The 13,103-nt window shown below is 43.4% G+C and overlaps 1 protein-coding gene across 2 annotated transcripts in view; it reads left to right on the top strand.

The window, feature by feature from the left end:
* The first annotated feature begins 401 nt into the window (after positions 1-401).
* PRDM5 (PR/SET domain 5) overlaps positions 402-13,103 on the top strand; it is a 220,956-nt gene continuing 208,254 nt past the window's right edge. For both annotated transcript variants that reach the window (XM_027103618.1, XM_027103617.1), the window contains exon 1: positions 402-861. In XM_027103618.1, coding sequence (XP_026959419.1) covers positions 769-861 — 93 coding nt within the window. In that variant the 5' untranslated portion in view covers positions 402-768. The remainder of the gene's footprint in view (positions 862-13,103) is intronic.

Genomic DNA, 13,103 nt, shown 5'->3' with positions numbered 1-13,103 from the left:
AGGCTGCTTATACCCGCTTTCTCTGAACGTTAATCTACATATTTATTGGTCCCCTATGTGTTCAAACCTCTGAAACAAGCATGAAATAAACCAAAGATGCATAACTCAGATGTAAAAGGACTAAAATTTCCTAGACCCCGGGGACTGCTCTCAGTAGTTAGGCAGTAAGTATGCCTTCGGACTAGAACTTCTAAAGTTGTTTTGGAGGATGGCGCCAGCTCGGTCAAGGCCCATTTCGTTTTGCATCTGAAGAGTGCAAAATTCGCCGACTGGGAGTACAAGCTCAGAGACTCAAAACCCAGAGCTGGTCAAGGGCGGGTCCGCACGCGGCTGCGCGGGGCGCACGGTGCGGGCGGGTCGCTTCGGCTCCCCGGCCTCCGGGTTCGAAGCTCTGGGGTCAGCCCTGCCCCGGGCTCCACGCCCGGGAGCGGGTCCGAGCCGCTAACTTCGGGCCAATCAGCGCGCGGCGTCCCCGCGCCCGCAGCGTCCCGGCGCCCGCAGCGCCCGGGCCCGCGCCCCCCACGCCCCCGCGCCAGCAATGGCAGCTGCGGCCTCGGCGGCTCCGGGCCGAGCTAGACCCGGGACAAGGAGGGGCTGAGCCGCGGGGGATCCTGGAATCGGCGGGGAGGTGGGGATTCTGGGAGGAAAACTCCATTTCCTCCTTCCCCGCCGGCCTCTCCCCTCCACCCCGGCACCCCAAATTTCCATGTGTCGTCTCCCGGGCGCAGACCGCCGGTGTTAAGCGAGGCGGCGGCAGCGGCTGGGAAAATGCTGGGCATGTACGTGCCGGACAGGTTCTCCCTGAAGTCCTCCCGGGTTCAGGACGGGATGGGGCTCTACACGGCCCGCAGAGTAAGAAAGGTGGGTGACCCGGCGGCGGCCTGCGCGCCTCTGCTCCCGCCGCGCGCCCTGCGCCTCCCGGGCTCGCCCCTCCGCCGGGCCGGGGGCTCCGCGGGCTTCACTTGCGTCGTCCCTCGCCGGGCCGGCCGGGAGCCCCGCGGGGAGGCTAGGGCGGCGGGGGTGGCCTTCGCCCGCCGCGCCTCGCGAGCGGGCAGCGCCACGTAGGTGTCGGCGGGGCGCGCTCTGTAGCCGGCCGGTCCAGAGGCGGAACTGCCGCCGGCCGCCCTGCGGCAAGATGTCTTTCCTCCCCTGCAGGAAGTGAGTCGGGATGGAGCCTCCCTCTTCGTCGGCTCCGGGAGTGGGCAGAGGCACGCGTGGGCGGGTGTCTTCCCAGGCGCGCACGAGCTCCATCGCCGCCTTTCTTCCTGTAGGGAATGCCTCACTTTCCCTGTGGGGATTGCGGGGAGCTGCCCAGAGCGCAGCTCAACGCGGGCCTTAGCATGTCATTCAGACACCCCGCAGTTCTTTCCTTCCTTCCAGAATGTGTAATGTGAATCCTGGGAGGTGCCAGCTAGATAATGCATGAATCGTTGAACTTTTTTCTCAGCTTTTCTGGATTTTCCTCGGATCTTTCCTTCCAGAGATTTAGAGACACGTGAGTAGGACCAGCACATGGCAGTGGCCCTAAGGGAACGGCCTGGGAATGTTGGATGTTGAAAGCAAAGGCCTAGGAAGAGAGATTACTGGACAATACCAAGTCTTTGGATTCGATGAGACCTGTGTTATAGCCGTTTCAAAGGATGTGTGAAATCAGAAATCACGGAGGCAGTGGTGAAATGCCCAGGGTCATGAGAGCCAGCGTTTACTGAGCAGATACTTGGTGCTAGGGCCCATGCTTGCTGCGTTACCTCTGTTAGTAACTTCACTGGCACAGCACTCCCGTGAGAACAGTCTTAATCCTCTTGTAGGAGAGGAGAAAGCAGAAGTACTTGGAGGTTAAATTTCCTGCTGAGTTAGTGAGTTAGGCTTCAGACCCATCGCTTCTTAGTCCAAAGCTCATGTCCTTCCCAGATCTGTTTCTGCCAGCTTCCCAGCACCCCTCACCCCCACTGTGTAGGGGTGAGGTTTGGGCAGGAGCAGGCTTGTTCAGTTACGGTGGGCTAACAAGAGGTTCACAAGATGCACCGGAGACACCAGGATGTCTTTCATCTGAGTATGAGTCTTTCCCCACCCCCTCACCTAAGGAGCAGGTGAAGGAAGGTGCACAGGTGACAGCAGGGTCTGTAAGTATCTCCCAGGGTAAAACTGGAAACAATAAACCCCGTATTTACTCCTTCAAATGGGAGTTTGGGAGAATGCGCAAAGGAGAAAAGCAGGTGTAAACACTTGATCTGAATAGATGTTTTTGCCAAAAGGGTAAATGTTAAATTCAACGTTCTTTCAAAGCAGAAGTTGAGATTCTGCTTTTAATTTTCTCACAAGCTATGAAAATTCCCAAATGGATTTTTCTTGAAGGTCTCAGGACTGAATATAAGTACTTAAAAGTTAAACACAGTTCTTAAACATTATTTTGTTTTATGTTTTTAATAGTAATATAGTAAAAATGGTACAAATATTAGAATTATTAAATTATCCTTATTTTTTGCCTTATATTATTTAGGTTTTTAGAAACAGCTGGCCGATGTATGTTCTTTTGATATTTTTATTAATTCCACATTCTTTTTCCATGAAATAAGTTACTTGGAAGTTTTAAATTATTTTGGGGTGTAGAATGAACAGCTTCCAAAATCATATATTATTGCATTTTATCATTGCAGTACTTACAGATACTTATCGTTTCCTGGTTTGTGTAACTTCAACACGTAAAACGCATGGTTTCATCCAGGTCACATCTAGAATGCTTACCTATAGTTCAAGTGAATATGCAGATGTTTGCCATAAATCCAAATGACATACTATTGGTCATCTAGGTTAGTGGTGATCACAAGATAATCATAAGGTCATTGATCATTGACAGGTTCATTGATGCCAGAACTGACCTTGAAGTAGGCTTCCGCTCCTTTGCCTTCCAGAAGCTGAGGACAAAGCTGAAGCTGATTTTAGCTATTCCAGCAGACTTTAGCTGTACTGTAAAGCTAATATGAATATCAGTGCATCCCTTACCAGTTTGCATATAGTTTCTCGACGCTTAAGTAGTTTTGAAGTTACCTTGTACTAGCTTTAACTCTGGCCATTAATCAGAGGGTCTGCGAAAAAGTATTTCAGCAGCTCTATTAAGGACCTTACTTAAAAGTTTTTATGTTCTCTATTCTAAACAAATTTTGGAATGTATCACAGAAGTTTTATCACACTTTTATAACACGCATGCTTGTATAACAATTCTGTTTTTCAAAAACAGTTGCAATTCATGTCATCTGTTGATTTCAGTTCAGAGAATCTAATCCAGAGATGTACTGAGGTTGGGGGATTTTGCTAGACCCTCTACCCCCGCTACATTCACCATGTTGATTGGGGATTCCCTTACCAATGGGATCCCTAATCCCATTCGAGACCCACCCCTTTTTGTGTGGAGTCTCCTGGAGTGGAGTCCCTGCAGCAGAGTCACCTAATTCCCTGGCTCCACCTTAGTCCCACTCGGTGTTTCCTTGGCAGTTGTCCTTTTTTGTAGGCCTGGTGCCGCTGCTGCTTTTTTTTTTTCTTTTTTCCTTGTATAAAATCTACAAAATGACAAGAAGAAGAAATGGGAAAGACTTCTTTTTCTTTTCTTGCCATTATGGAAAGTCCTTTCCTTTTCTTGCCATTATGGAAACTTAGAGATTGCACGAAGAGAGGGTCATCTGGTAGATATTTCTGTGTGAGCCATTATTCTTGGAGAAAGAATGGATGAGAGTCTGCTGGAAAGCCCTAGAGTAGAAAAAGGAGGCCTGAGTTCATTCACATTTATACGCATTGCAATTTGCTAAGGATAAGATAAAAAATAATACAAAACAGTAGATTTAACACTTTAGCATGCCAGACCCTGTTCTAAGCGCTTGCCATGTGTTGTCTCATGAGCACAGTTTAATGTTGTAAAAAAGATGTGGAATTCTAGGTTACTAGGCAGATTAAAATTAATGTTAGGTACTCAAAGCTAATATAGGAAGTATACATAGGATGAAAAGTTATGTAAACATCTCACTACATTACATTTTTTTATATCATGACCATATTTTTCATTGCCGGCTTATATGATTAACGAGGCGGTGGTGTGTTTGACATTGTGTTTGAACTCAGAAAGTGGAGAGGTAAACCATAAGATTTCTTTGAGCTCTCAGATTCTGTGATTTTATGGAAAGGGTTAAGGTGGCACATATACCACTACCACTCTTCTTCGTTTCCTTGAGGTTTGTTGTAGGCTGTTGGTTTTTCTTTCCCTCTGACTTTTAGTCTTTCAGGTGTGGCAGTACCGTGCTAGGCCTTGGGGATACAGACGGGTGCAAAACAGACAAAGTCTTTGTCCACATGGAGCTTGTGTTCTTGTGTGGGGAGAGACGTAGCAAACAGGTAAAGGAAGGGAAGATTTCCAAGACAGTTGCAGCATGTGTTAAGTGAAAGAAAGAAACGGGGTGATGCATTAGAGAGTGAATGGAGGTGGAGCCTCCTGGTGGAGCATTGTTAAGGCTCAGGTCCCCTGATACACACCAGCCACAGTGAATTGACCCCACTGGGGTAGCTCAGTTCCTGGCTTCCTTCCCTCTCATCCCTGTGCCTTTTTGCCTTAGGGACTCCTGAGTGGCGTCCTGTGCCCTTGAACCCTAGGGCAGTCTCCCACTACACTTTGCTCTTCTCTTGAGCAAATGCAGGTTCCTAGTTCAAACTTGCCAAATACCCTAGGATCTTATCCACAGCTTCTTTTCAGGACACAACTTATTGGCAGCATGGAGGCATTAGTTTCCTATTGCTGATTCCAAACTATCACACAGTTAGTGGCTTAAAACAATACAGATTTGGGCTTCCCTGGTGGTGCAGTGGTTGAGAGTCTGCCTGCCGATGCAGGAGACACGGGTTCGTGCCCCGGTCCGGGAACATCCCACATGCCGCAGAGCGGCTGGGCCCGTGAGCCGTGGCCGCTGAGCCTGCGCGTCCGGAGCCTGTGCTCCGCAACGGGAGAAGCCACAGCAGTGAGAGGCCCGCGTACCGCAAAAAAAAAACCAAACAAACAAGAAAAGAAAACGAAAAAGAAAAACAACAACAATACAGATTTATTATTTTATGGTTCTGGAGAATATAAATCTAAGATGGGCAGGCAGGGCTGGTTCCTTCAGGAGGCTCTAAAGGGAGTTTCGTTTCTTGGCTTATAGTTTTCTAGAGGCTGCCCACGTTCCCTGGCTCATGACCCCACATCAATCTGACCTCAGCTTTTGTCATCACATCTCCTTCTCTGACTCCGACTCTCCTGCTTCCTCTTACAAGGTCCCTTGTGATTAGATTGGGTCCACCCAGATAACGCAGAGTAATCTCCCCAGCTCAAGGTCCCTAATGTAATCCCATCTGCAGAGTCCCTTTTACCATGTAAGGTAACATACAGATTCTAGGGGTTAGGATGTAAACGTTTTCCGTGGGCCATTATACATGCTACCACAGCTCCAAAGTATAATTCTTCCTTGTCTACATTACGTGGAACATTTTACAGTGCATCCTTCCTCACATACTGGTCCCAATAAAATGTACGCATTGCAGATCTACCATGTTGATGACTCTTCTGCCTTGTTTTCAGTGTTGATTCTAGCAGAGGTCAACAAGGTTGGCATTCATGCAGTAAAGCCTGGGTGAGTGGTTCCCTTATAAAGAGGAAGGGAAAATATGTACAGGAGAAGTAGAATAGGAAATAATAGATTCTGATGGTGTTCGGAATGATGGCGTTTAAAAGAACTTCAGAGGGAATCCAGCTTGCACCTTCTCATCTTATACCTTCTCATCTTACAGATGATGACACTGAAGCCCAGAGAAACTTTGCTGGGAACCTTGCTGCTCACAGCTGTATTGCAAGCTCCTCTTCCTTCCACAGCACCATCTCCCTCTCCCTCTCCTTCACACCAAGGCAGGCACCTTGGTTCTCTTTGAGGGATTTGTAGCAAAGACATTTGATGAGGTAAAATCCCAAGAGAAAAATAACTGAAATAAGGGTTTGAATCTGAGTTCGTGAAAATACAAGAAGCTAAAAAAATGAGGCAAGTTGTATAGGGTTAGAAAAACATATGGGAAAGAGAAAACCCCCAAAGAGAAGTAAGTAAAAGCATGGAGGAAGAATCACCATGCATACATTTTAATGCAAGAAGACTAGCTTTTGTGGAAGAAGGTGTTTTGTTGATCCACTCAGAAGGTGACTCTCCTGGAGAAACAATGGGTCTTTACGCTCTGGCTACAATTCTGCCAGTAGATGTTTGTTTACGGTTCCTGGTGGCTGGTGATAGCTAATCTGGAAACATAATCAGAGGGAAAATAGTCACCATCGATGCCTGCCATATGTGCTATCTCTTTTCTGTGTTCACACATTTACACTCTACAAGAGTGACTCAATGCAGCTTTGTATTTCCTGGTGTTATTACAGATTCAGATTTTGGTTTTTGTGTGTGATTATAACAGCTACAGTTAATTCTTTCAACAAATATTTATTGAGCAATTGCAGTTGTTAGGCACTGGGCTAGTTGCTAGTGACAGAATAGTTACTGGATGTGTTACACAGTTTGTATTTAAGCCCTACAACAAGTCTGCGAGGTGGCCGTTGTTGTCCTTGTTTTATAGATGAGGACACTGTGAAGAAGGTTCTATCACAAGGGGATTAGTCAGAATTGGAACTCAGATTCTTCCGTACATCCCTTTCACTTAAAAAAGAAAACCAAAAATTATTTTTCAATATACTGATAAAATGCTTCATCCATGCTCATTTCCATGAGTACAGACGCATACCTATTCACACACTTTTAAAAAGTTATTTTACAAAAAGGAGAAAAGAGTATCATTCAGCAGTATCTCGTAGAAATCCCTCTAGGTAATCTGCTTTGGCTCTAATTTGTTATTTTTAATAACTGAACATATTCTATGCGGAGGATAGGACATTATTTTCATTTCTTTGGATCTTGTTTTACACAGTTATTAAGTAAATGTTTATTACCAAGATTGGTACCAGCTGTTTGGAATACGGTAGTGAACAAAATAGAAATTCTGCTTCTTGCAGAGCTTGCATTTTCGTGAGAGGAGAAGAAAATTAACAAGGAACGATTAGAAAAGTCTTACACTGTGTTAAAATGTGATAAGTGCTGTAGAAAAGAAAAAGTAGAGCTGGGTGTTGTTGACTTGGCAGACTGTGTGTGTTTGTGGGAGGATGTTTTCCTACATAGGTGGTTGGTCCAGTTAATCCTCACTAGCCGGGAAATTTGGGCAGTGACTTAAAGGATGGGAGGAAAGTAGCCAAACATTTCTAGGGCAAGAACATTCTAGGCAGCAGTTAGAGTAAAGGCCCTAAGATAGGCGTTTGCTTGTTGTGTTCCACGAGTAAGGAGGCTGGTGAGGCTGGAATGGACTTAACCGAGGGGCCGAGTACTAGGGGAGGAGGTCAGAGAGATAGTGAAGAGAAGGGTACCAGACCTACATTTCTTAGGGCCTTTTGGGGCATTGTGAAGCCATTGGCTTTACTTTGAGTGAAATGGGGAGCCACTGCAGGGTTTTGAGCAGAGGAGTTACGTGATCTGACTTGAGTTTATCAGGATCACCCTGATTGCTGTGTGGAGAATAGTTGACCAAAGGGTGAATGTGTAAACTGGGAGACTTATTAGGATTCTTTTGCAGTAATCCACGTGAGAGGTGATGGTGTCTTAGACCAAGGTAGTGGCAGTGTTGGAAGTGTAGTTTGAAGATAGAATATGCTGATGAGATAAGTGGAAGAAAGGGAAGATGATTCCAAGGGTTTCAGCCTGAGAAATTGGGAGGATTGGTTTGTCAGCCAGCGGCTGAGATAGGGGAAGATTTTGGTGCAACAGGTCTAAATGGGGAAGATCTGCAGTTTGGTTTAAGGCATGTTGATTTTGACAGGTCTGTTAGACAACAGATATCAAAAAGGCAGTGAGATATAGTTGTTATACCGGCAATTCCTCCTTCCCATCCTTTATGCCATCATTTTCATCGATTTTGTGTGTTATAAACCTTACAGTACATTTTACTCTTTGCCCTTTATACTATCAGTTATCTTCTAGAACAATTAAAAAATAAGGCAAATTGCGTTCTTTACCTTTGTTTCCATTTCTGGAGCTCTTCATTTCTCTGTTTTGAGTTATATTTCTGTCTGCTATCATATTCTTTGAGCAGTTCTTGTATCACAAGTCTGCTGGCAGTGAATTTTCTCAGCTTTTGTTTTTCTAAAAAAAATATTTTGCTTTATTGTTTGAAAGATATCTTCTCTAGGTTGACAGGTTTTTTTTTTTCTCATTACATTGAAGATATCACTTGTTCTTTTTTTAGTTTACAAAGTTTCTGACAAGAAGTCTGCTGTAAGTTACATTCTTCACGCATAATCTTTTTTCCTCTACTTTCAAGGTTTTTCTCGTTTTCTTTGCATTTTAACAGTTTGAATATGATGTCTTTAAAATTTTTTTTAAAACTTGCTTTTTTATTTTATATGTGGTTTGATGTCTTTTATCATTTTTGGAAAATCCTTAGCCATTTTCTCTTCAAATATTACTTCTGGCATAAGCTTTCTCTCTTCTGGGACTCCAATTACACGTATGTCAGACCAGTTGATGTGATATTGTCTCACAGCTCTTACATTCTTTGTTCTGCTTTCTTTCTCTTTTTTTTCTTTTCCCACTTTGTGTTTGTTTAGGTAATTTCTGTTGCCTTCAAGTTTACTGCTGCTTTTCTCAGCTGTGTTAAGTTACCTGGTGAGTCTGTCAAAGGAATTCAATTTTGAAACCATGATTTTATATCTAGCATTTTCACTGGATTCTCTCTTATAGGTTCCATGTCTTAGCTGATATTTCCCCTATGTTCTTGCATGTTATCTGCCTTTTCTAGTACATTCTTTAACAAATTAACCATAGTTATTGTTAAAGTCCTTGTCTGATAGTTCTAATGTCTGTGTCATTTCTGCATCTGATTCTGCTGATTGCTCTGTTTCTTCAGAATTTGCTGTTTTTTCCCTTGTTTCCTTGTATGTTTTTATTTTTGTATTGCCAGTAATACAATGTCAGTATTGTAATGCCAGTGTCAGGTGTGAAACAATCAGAGTGTGGTAAATAGTATTTATGTTTGGAAATATGCACGTGTTTTATTTTGTCATCCTGTTTAGTGTGGGAGTTTGGGTCAACCTAGTTAGGAGATGAGGTGGGTTTGCATTATGTTGTTTTTGTTACTTTCAGTGCACCCTAGGCTTCAGATTCTTCTAGAGTTGCCTTGTGATTAGGGTGGTGGCCGGGGTGCTCCAGGTTTTTCTCAGTGTCTCTGTTCTACTCTCAGCTTTCTCCTGTCCCTGAGTGCCTGCATCATAGTGGGGTTCTCTCACCAAGTTGCCACGCCCTTGTCCTTCCCCCACAGTAGACCGCTGTGTTATTTGAGGTCTGTGTTCTCTCTGTTCTCTGTCTTGGTCCAGCTTCACTCTTATCTGGGGTTTATGAGCCTGAGCTCTGGGAGTTGAGTTTCCATAGCATTCCTACCTCTCTTTCCCGTAGGAGCCAAACTTGTGTCTTGTATCAGTGATTGGTTTTTTTGTGGGAGAGTGTTTCCTGTCCCTCACCCAATGGTAAGAATCCTTTGAGGTTGTGGTATAAATTCCTGAGCCTGTACTGCTTCCTTCAGCAGCAGTTGATCTTTATTTGTATCCTGGAGATGACAGAGTTTGCTACGTTCTTGTAGTAGCTAAAGGCTTCTCCTAATATGAGAGAAAGATAAGGGCAGGAGGTATGGGGTGTTGTGCATTCTTGCAGCGGCTGCTGTTCTCCTTCTGCACTACTGAAGGAGTCTCTCTGTCCTTCTTTCTGTCCCCCAATCTTATATGGGGAGGCCCTTGGAAAAGAGTCTGTAAGTGTGTGTGAACTCCCCTTGGGTCTGGGGCTTCTGGTGGTTCTATACAGTCAAGCTGTCTCACATGCATTCCTTAGCAAACTATTAAAATGTTAATTGATTTCTTACTTGCTTGTGTGGTGGCCGGCAGCTCCTCCTTCTGTGATCCACCATAGGTAAGCCAGTGCACTCTTCAAGAAAAGTTATGATTTTATAGTTTATCAGACTTTCTTATTATTAGACTTTCTTCTTCTTATTATCTATTATTAGATAGTCTTTCTAAATCTTTGATGGATATTGAACTTTGAAAGTTTTAAGATTAATGGCATTTTCTGTATATTTTTATTTATTATTTTTTATTACTTAACCTATCTGTCCAATTTTGAAAGGTATTTTAAAATCTCCCTCTCTAGTTCTTCTTGCGTTTTTAAGATTTCTGTGCTACTGGTTTCTCACTGTTCTATGTTTTTCATAAATATGCTTTATATCATTACATAACGTTATGCTTTATTCTGTTTAGTGCATTCAGCTGTTAATTTAACCTTGTGTGGTACACTATTGCCTTTCTTTTCTTTGCTTTTATCTGTATATCTTTGTCTACTCATTTTAATTTACTGTTTATCATTTTGTTTTATCTTTTTGTAATCATGTTAGCTAGGTTATATTTCATAATGCAGTATTACAATCTCATTTAATAAGAGAATTTAGCCTTTTCATATGTAGTGTAATGACTGATATAATTGATTTTTATTCTTGTCATCTTTACACTCATTACTTATTTTATATTGTTATAACTTATTTTGAATTTTCCTTATTTTTGCTGTCTGTTCAAGTCACTGTTCATTTTTTTCCCCCTCTTCTTAATTTATTAGTTCTGCTCTTCTTTTTCTTTAGTGATTTACTTCTTCTTCCCCTCTTTCATAATCAGATGCACATGATTTTTTTATTTGATAGCTAGAGCCTCAACCATTTTCTCCACAAAAAATATGATTTCTTCCACAAGATGTTTATTTCTCTATTAGTTCCCTCTTCTCCTTTCTTCCTGCCACCACTCAGTGCTCCCCCCAACCTCTGCCTGCCCTGCAACTTTGGGGATGCTTTTATCTTCCTGCCTTTCTTCCCCCCAGATTCCTAAGTTTTGATGAAATGGTGTGTTACTTAATAGAATTTCTTTTAAAAATATATCCCTTGTTTCAAGAGTTGTTATTTTTTTATTTTATTTTTTTTTTGCGGTACGCGGGCCTCTCACTGATGTGGCCTCTCCCATTGCGGAGCACAGGCTCTGGACGCGCAGGCTCAGTGGCCATGGCTCACGGGCCCAGCCACTCCGCGGCATGTGGCATCTTCCCGGACGCGGGCACGAACCTGTGTCCCCTGCATCGGCAGGCGGACTCTCAGCCACTGTGCCACCAGGGAGGCCCCAAGAGTTGTTACTTAACTTGTATATTCTGCATACCCAGGTGTGTATGTACACCAGCTATTCATTTTCTTCTAATTTTTGTCCTTTGTTCTGGTTAATTTGTTTAGTTAGAGACTTTTTATGGTTCTTTTTCTCATTAAATCATGTGGATAATATTCTCTCTGAATCTGTGTATATCATCAAATAGCTCTCCTTCCCATCTGACTGTAAAGGATTTCCTGACTGGGTAAGTGACTCTCAGGTTGTTGTATTTCTCTTTCAATTTATTCTCTAAAAATATTTAACTAGGAAATTATGTTTTTTTCACTTTTAAAAGGTTTTTTTTTTTGAGTGCTGTACTTGAATCTCCTTAAATTCTCATACGTAATTGACATATTCCAATTAATTAATTAATTAATTTTTTTTTTTGGCCACACTGCATGGCTTGTGGGATTTTAGTTCCCCGACCAGGGATTGAACCTGGGCCCTCGGCAGTGAGAGCGCGGAGTCCTAACCAATGGACCGCCAGGGAATTCCCGACGTAATTCCTTTTAATTAAAGTACTCTGTCTCCTACAGATGTTCTGTTTTACAGAGTATGGATATTATTTTTCTGCTTGGTCTCCTTCATAGGCAGCTGGGCCCCCTTTTACAGGCAATTTGCCTTGGTTGTTTTATCGAAGCTCAAGACTGGTTATTGAAGAACACTCTGTGGTATCAGTCCTTCCCCGTAGGCAAAGGGGTCTCTATTGTCATAGGCCTGCAGTGACAGACTGTCAATTCCCTGTTGGCTTTCTGGTCTGCTTGCACTTTCCTGGGCGGCAAGGATGGGAAGGACTGTGGGCTATGGCCCCAGCCTTCTCTGCCTTTCAGGTTCTTCTCAGGATCCCCTAGTTGCCCGTCCTCAGTACTCTTCTGCTGTTTTTCAGTTAATTACTCAGCCCACTTTAGAGAATGCCTCACACCAGTTCTGTGCCAGAACCTAAGGCTTCGCTTATACACAGTTACCCATACATGCTAGTAGAAGTCGTTTTGCTCAAGAGAAGCAAGTGGCTTAGAGTTGGGGTTAAAGGAAAAGGTGCTGCATTCAGGTCACCATATTCCAGAATCACTTCTCCTTCACAACTCTCCTGCATTTCCCATTTCATATTCATATTATAACTGATGAATTTCATAAAGAATAATTCTGCTATATCCTGGGCAGTAGTGCATTTCTTTTGCCTGATATTTGCTGTATCAGCTCAGAGTAACAGAGGCTACTGTAGTAACCTAAAGCTTGGGGGTTATGTTCTCTCTGTAACAAGGTGGGCATTTGCTGCTATCAGTTCAGTGGCTCAAAATGTCAGGGTGGAAGTCTTTGCAGTTCTCTCAGCCTCAAAAGGGCTCCTTTAGCCCCAGCTATCATGCTTTGATTCCAGGTGAGGAGAAAGAGGAAGTAACCAAGGCATTAGGGTGTACCTCCTGACTTAGCTCTCACTTAAGAGCTTTTGTAGTAAGTTCATACAGTGATTTCTGCTTCCATGTTGTTAGCTGTCTTCTCTGTCTAAATGGGGAACTGGTAATGTCGTTTTTCTACCTGGATACATTAGTACCCGCAACAAGGTCAGCATTCTAGTACTAAGGAGGATGGATATAGGGAAGCAACTTGTCTCTACCTGGGCAGTCTTAGTAGGGAAAGAAGATTGGATATTTTTCATATTGAACTTTTTGGAAATGTACTTTATTCATGGCCTACTTGTATTGCAAGAGCACACACAAGCATAGTACCTTAGCACTGAAATATAATTACGTTCTAAGTGAGGACTCTAGACTCCTTCTGTGAAAAACATCAT

The sequence above is a fragment of the Aethalodelphis obliquidens genome, unplaced genomic scaffold, assembly GCF_003676395.1.
Source record: "Aethalodelphis obliquidens isolate GAN/ISIS:26980383/991018 unplaced genomic scaffold, ASM367639v1 scaffold6, whole genome shotgun sequence".
NCBI classification, from domain to species: Eukaryota; Metazoa; Chordata; class Mammalia; order Artiodactyla; family Delphinidae; genus Aethalodelphis; species Aethalodelphis obliquidens.
This window is presented reverse-complemented; position numbering and strand designations above follow the sequence as displayed.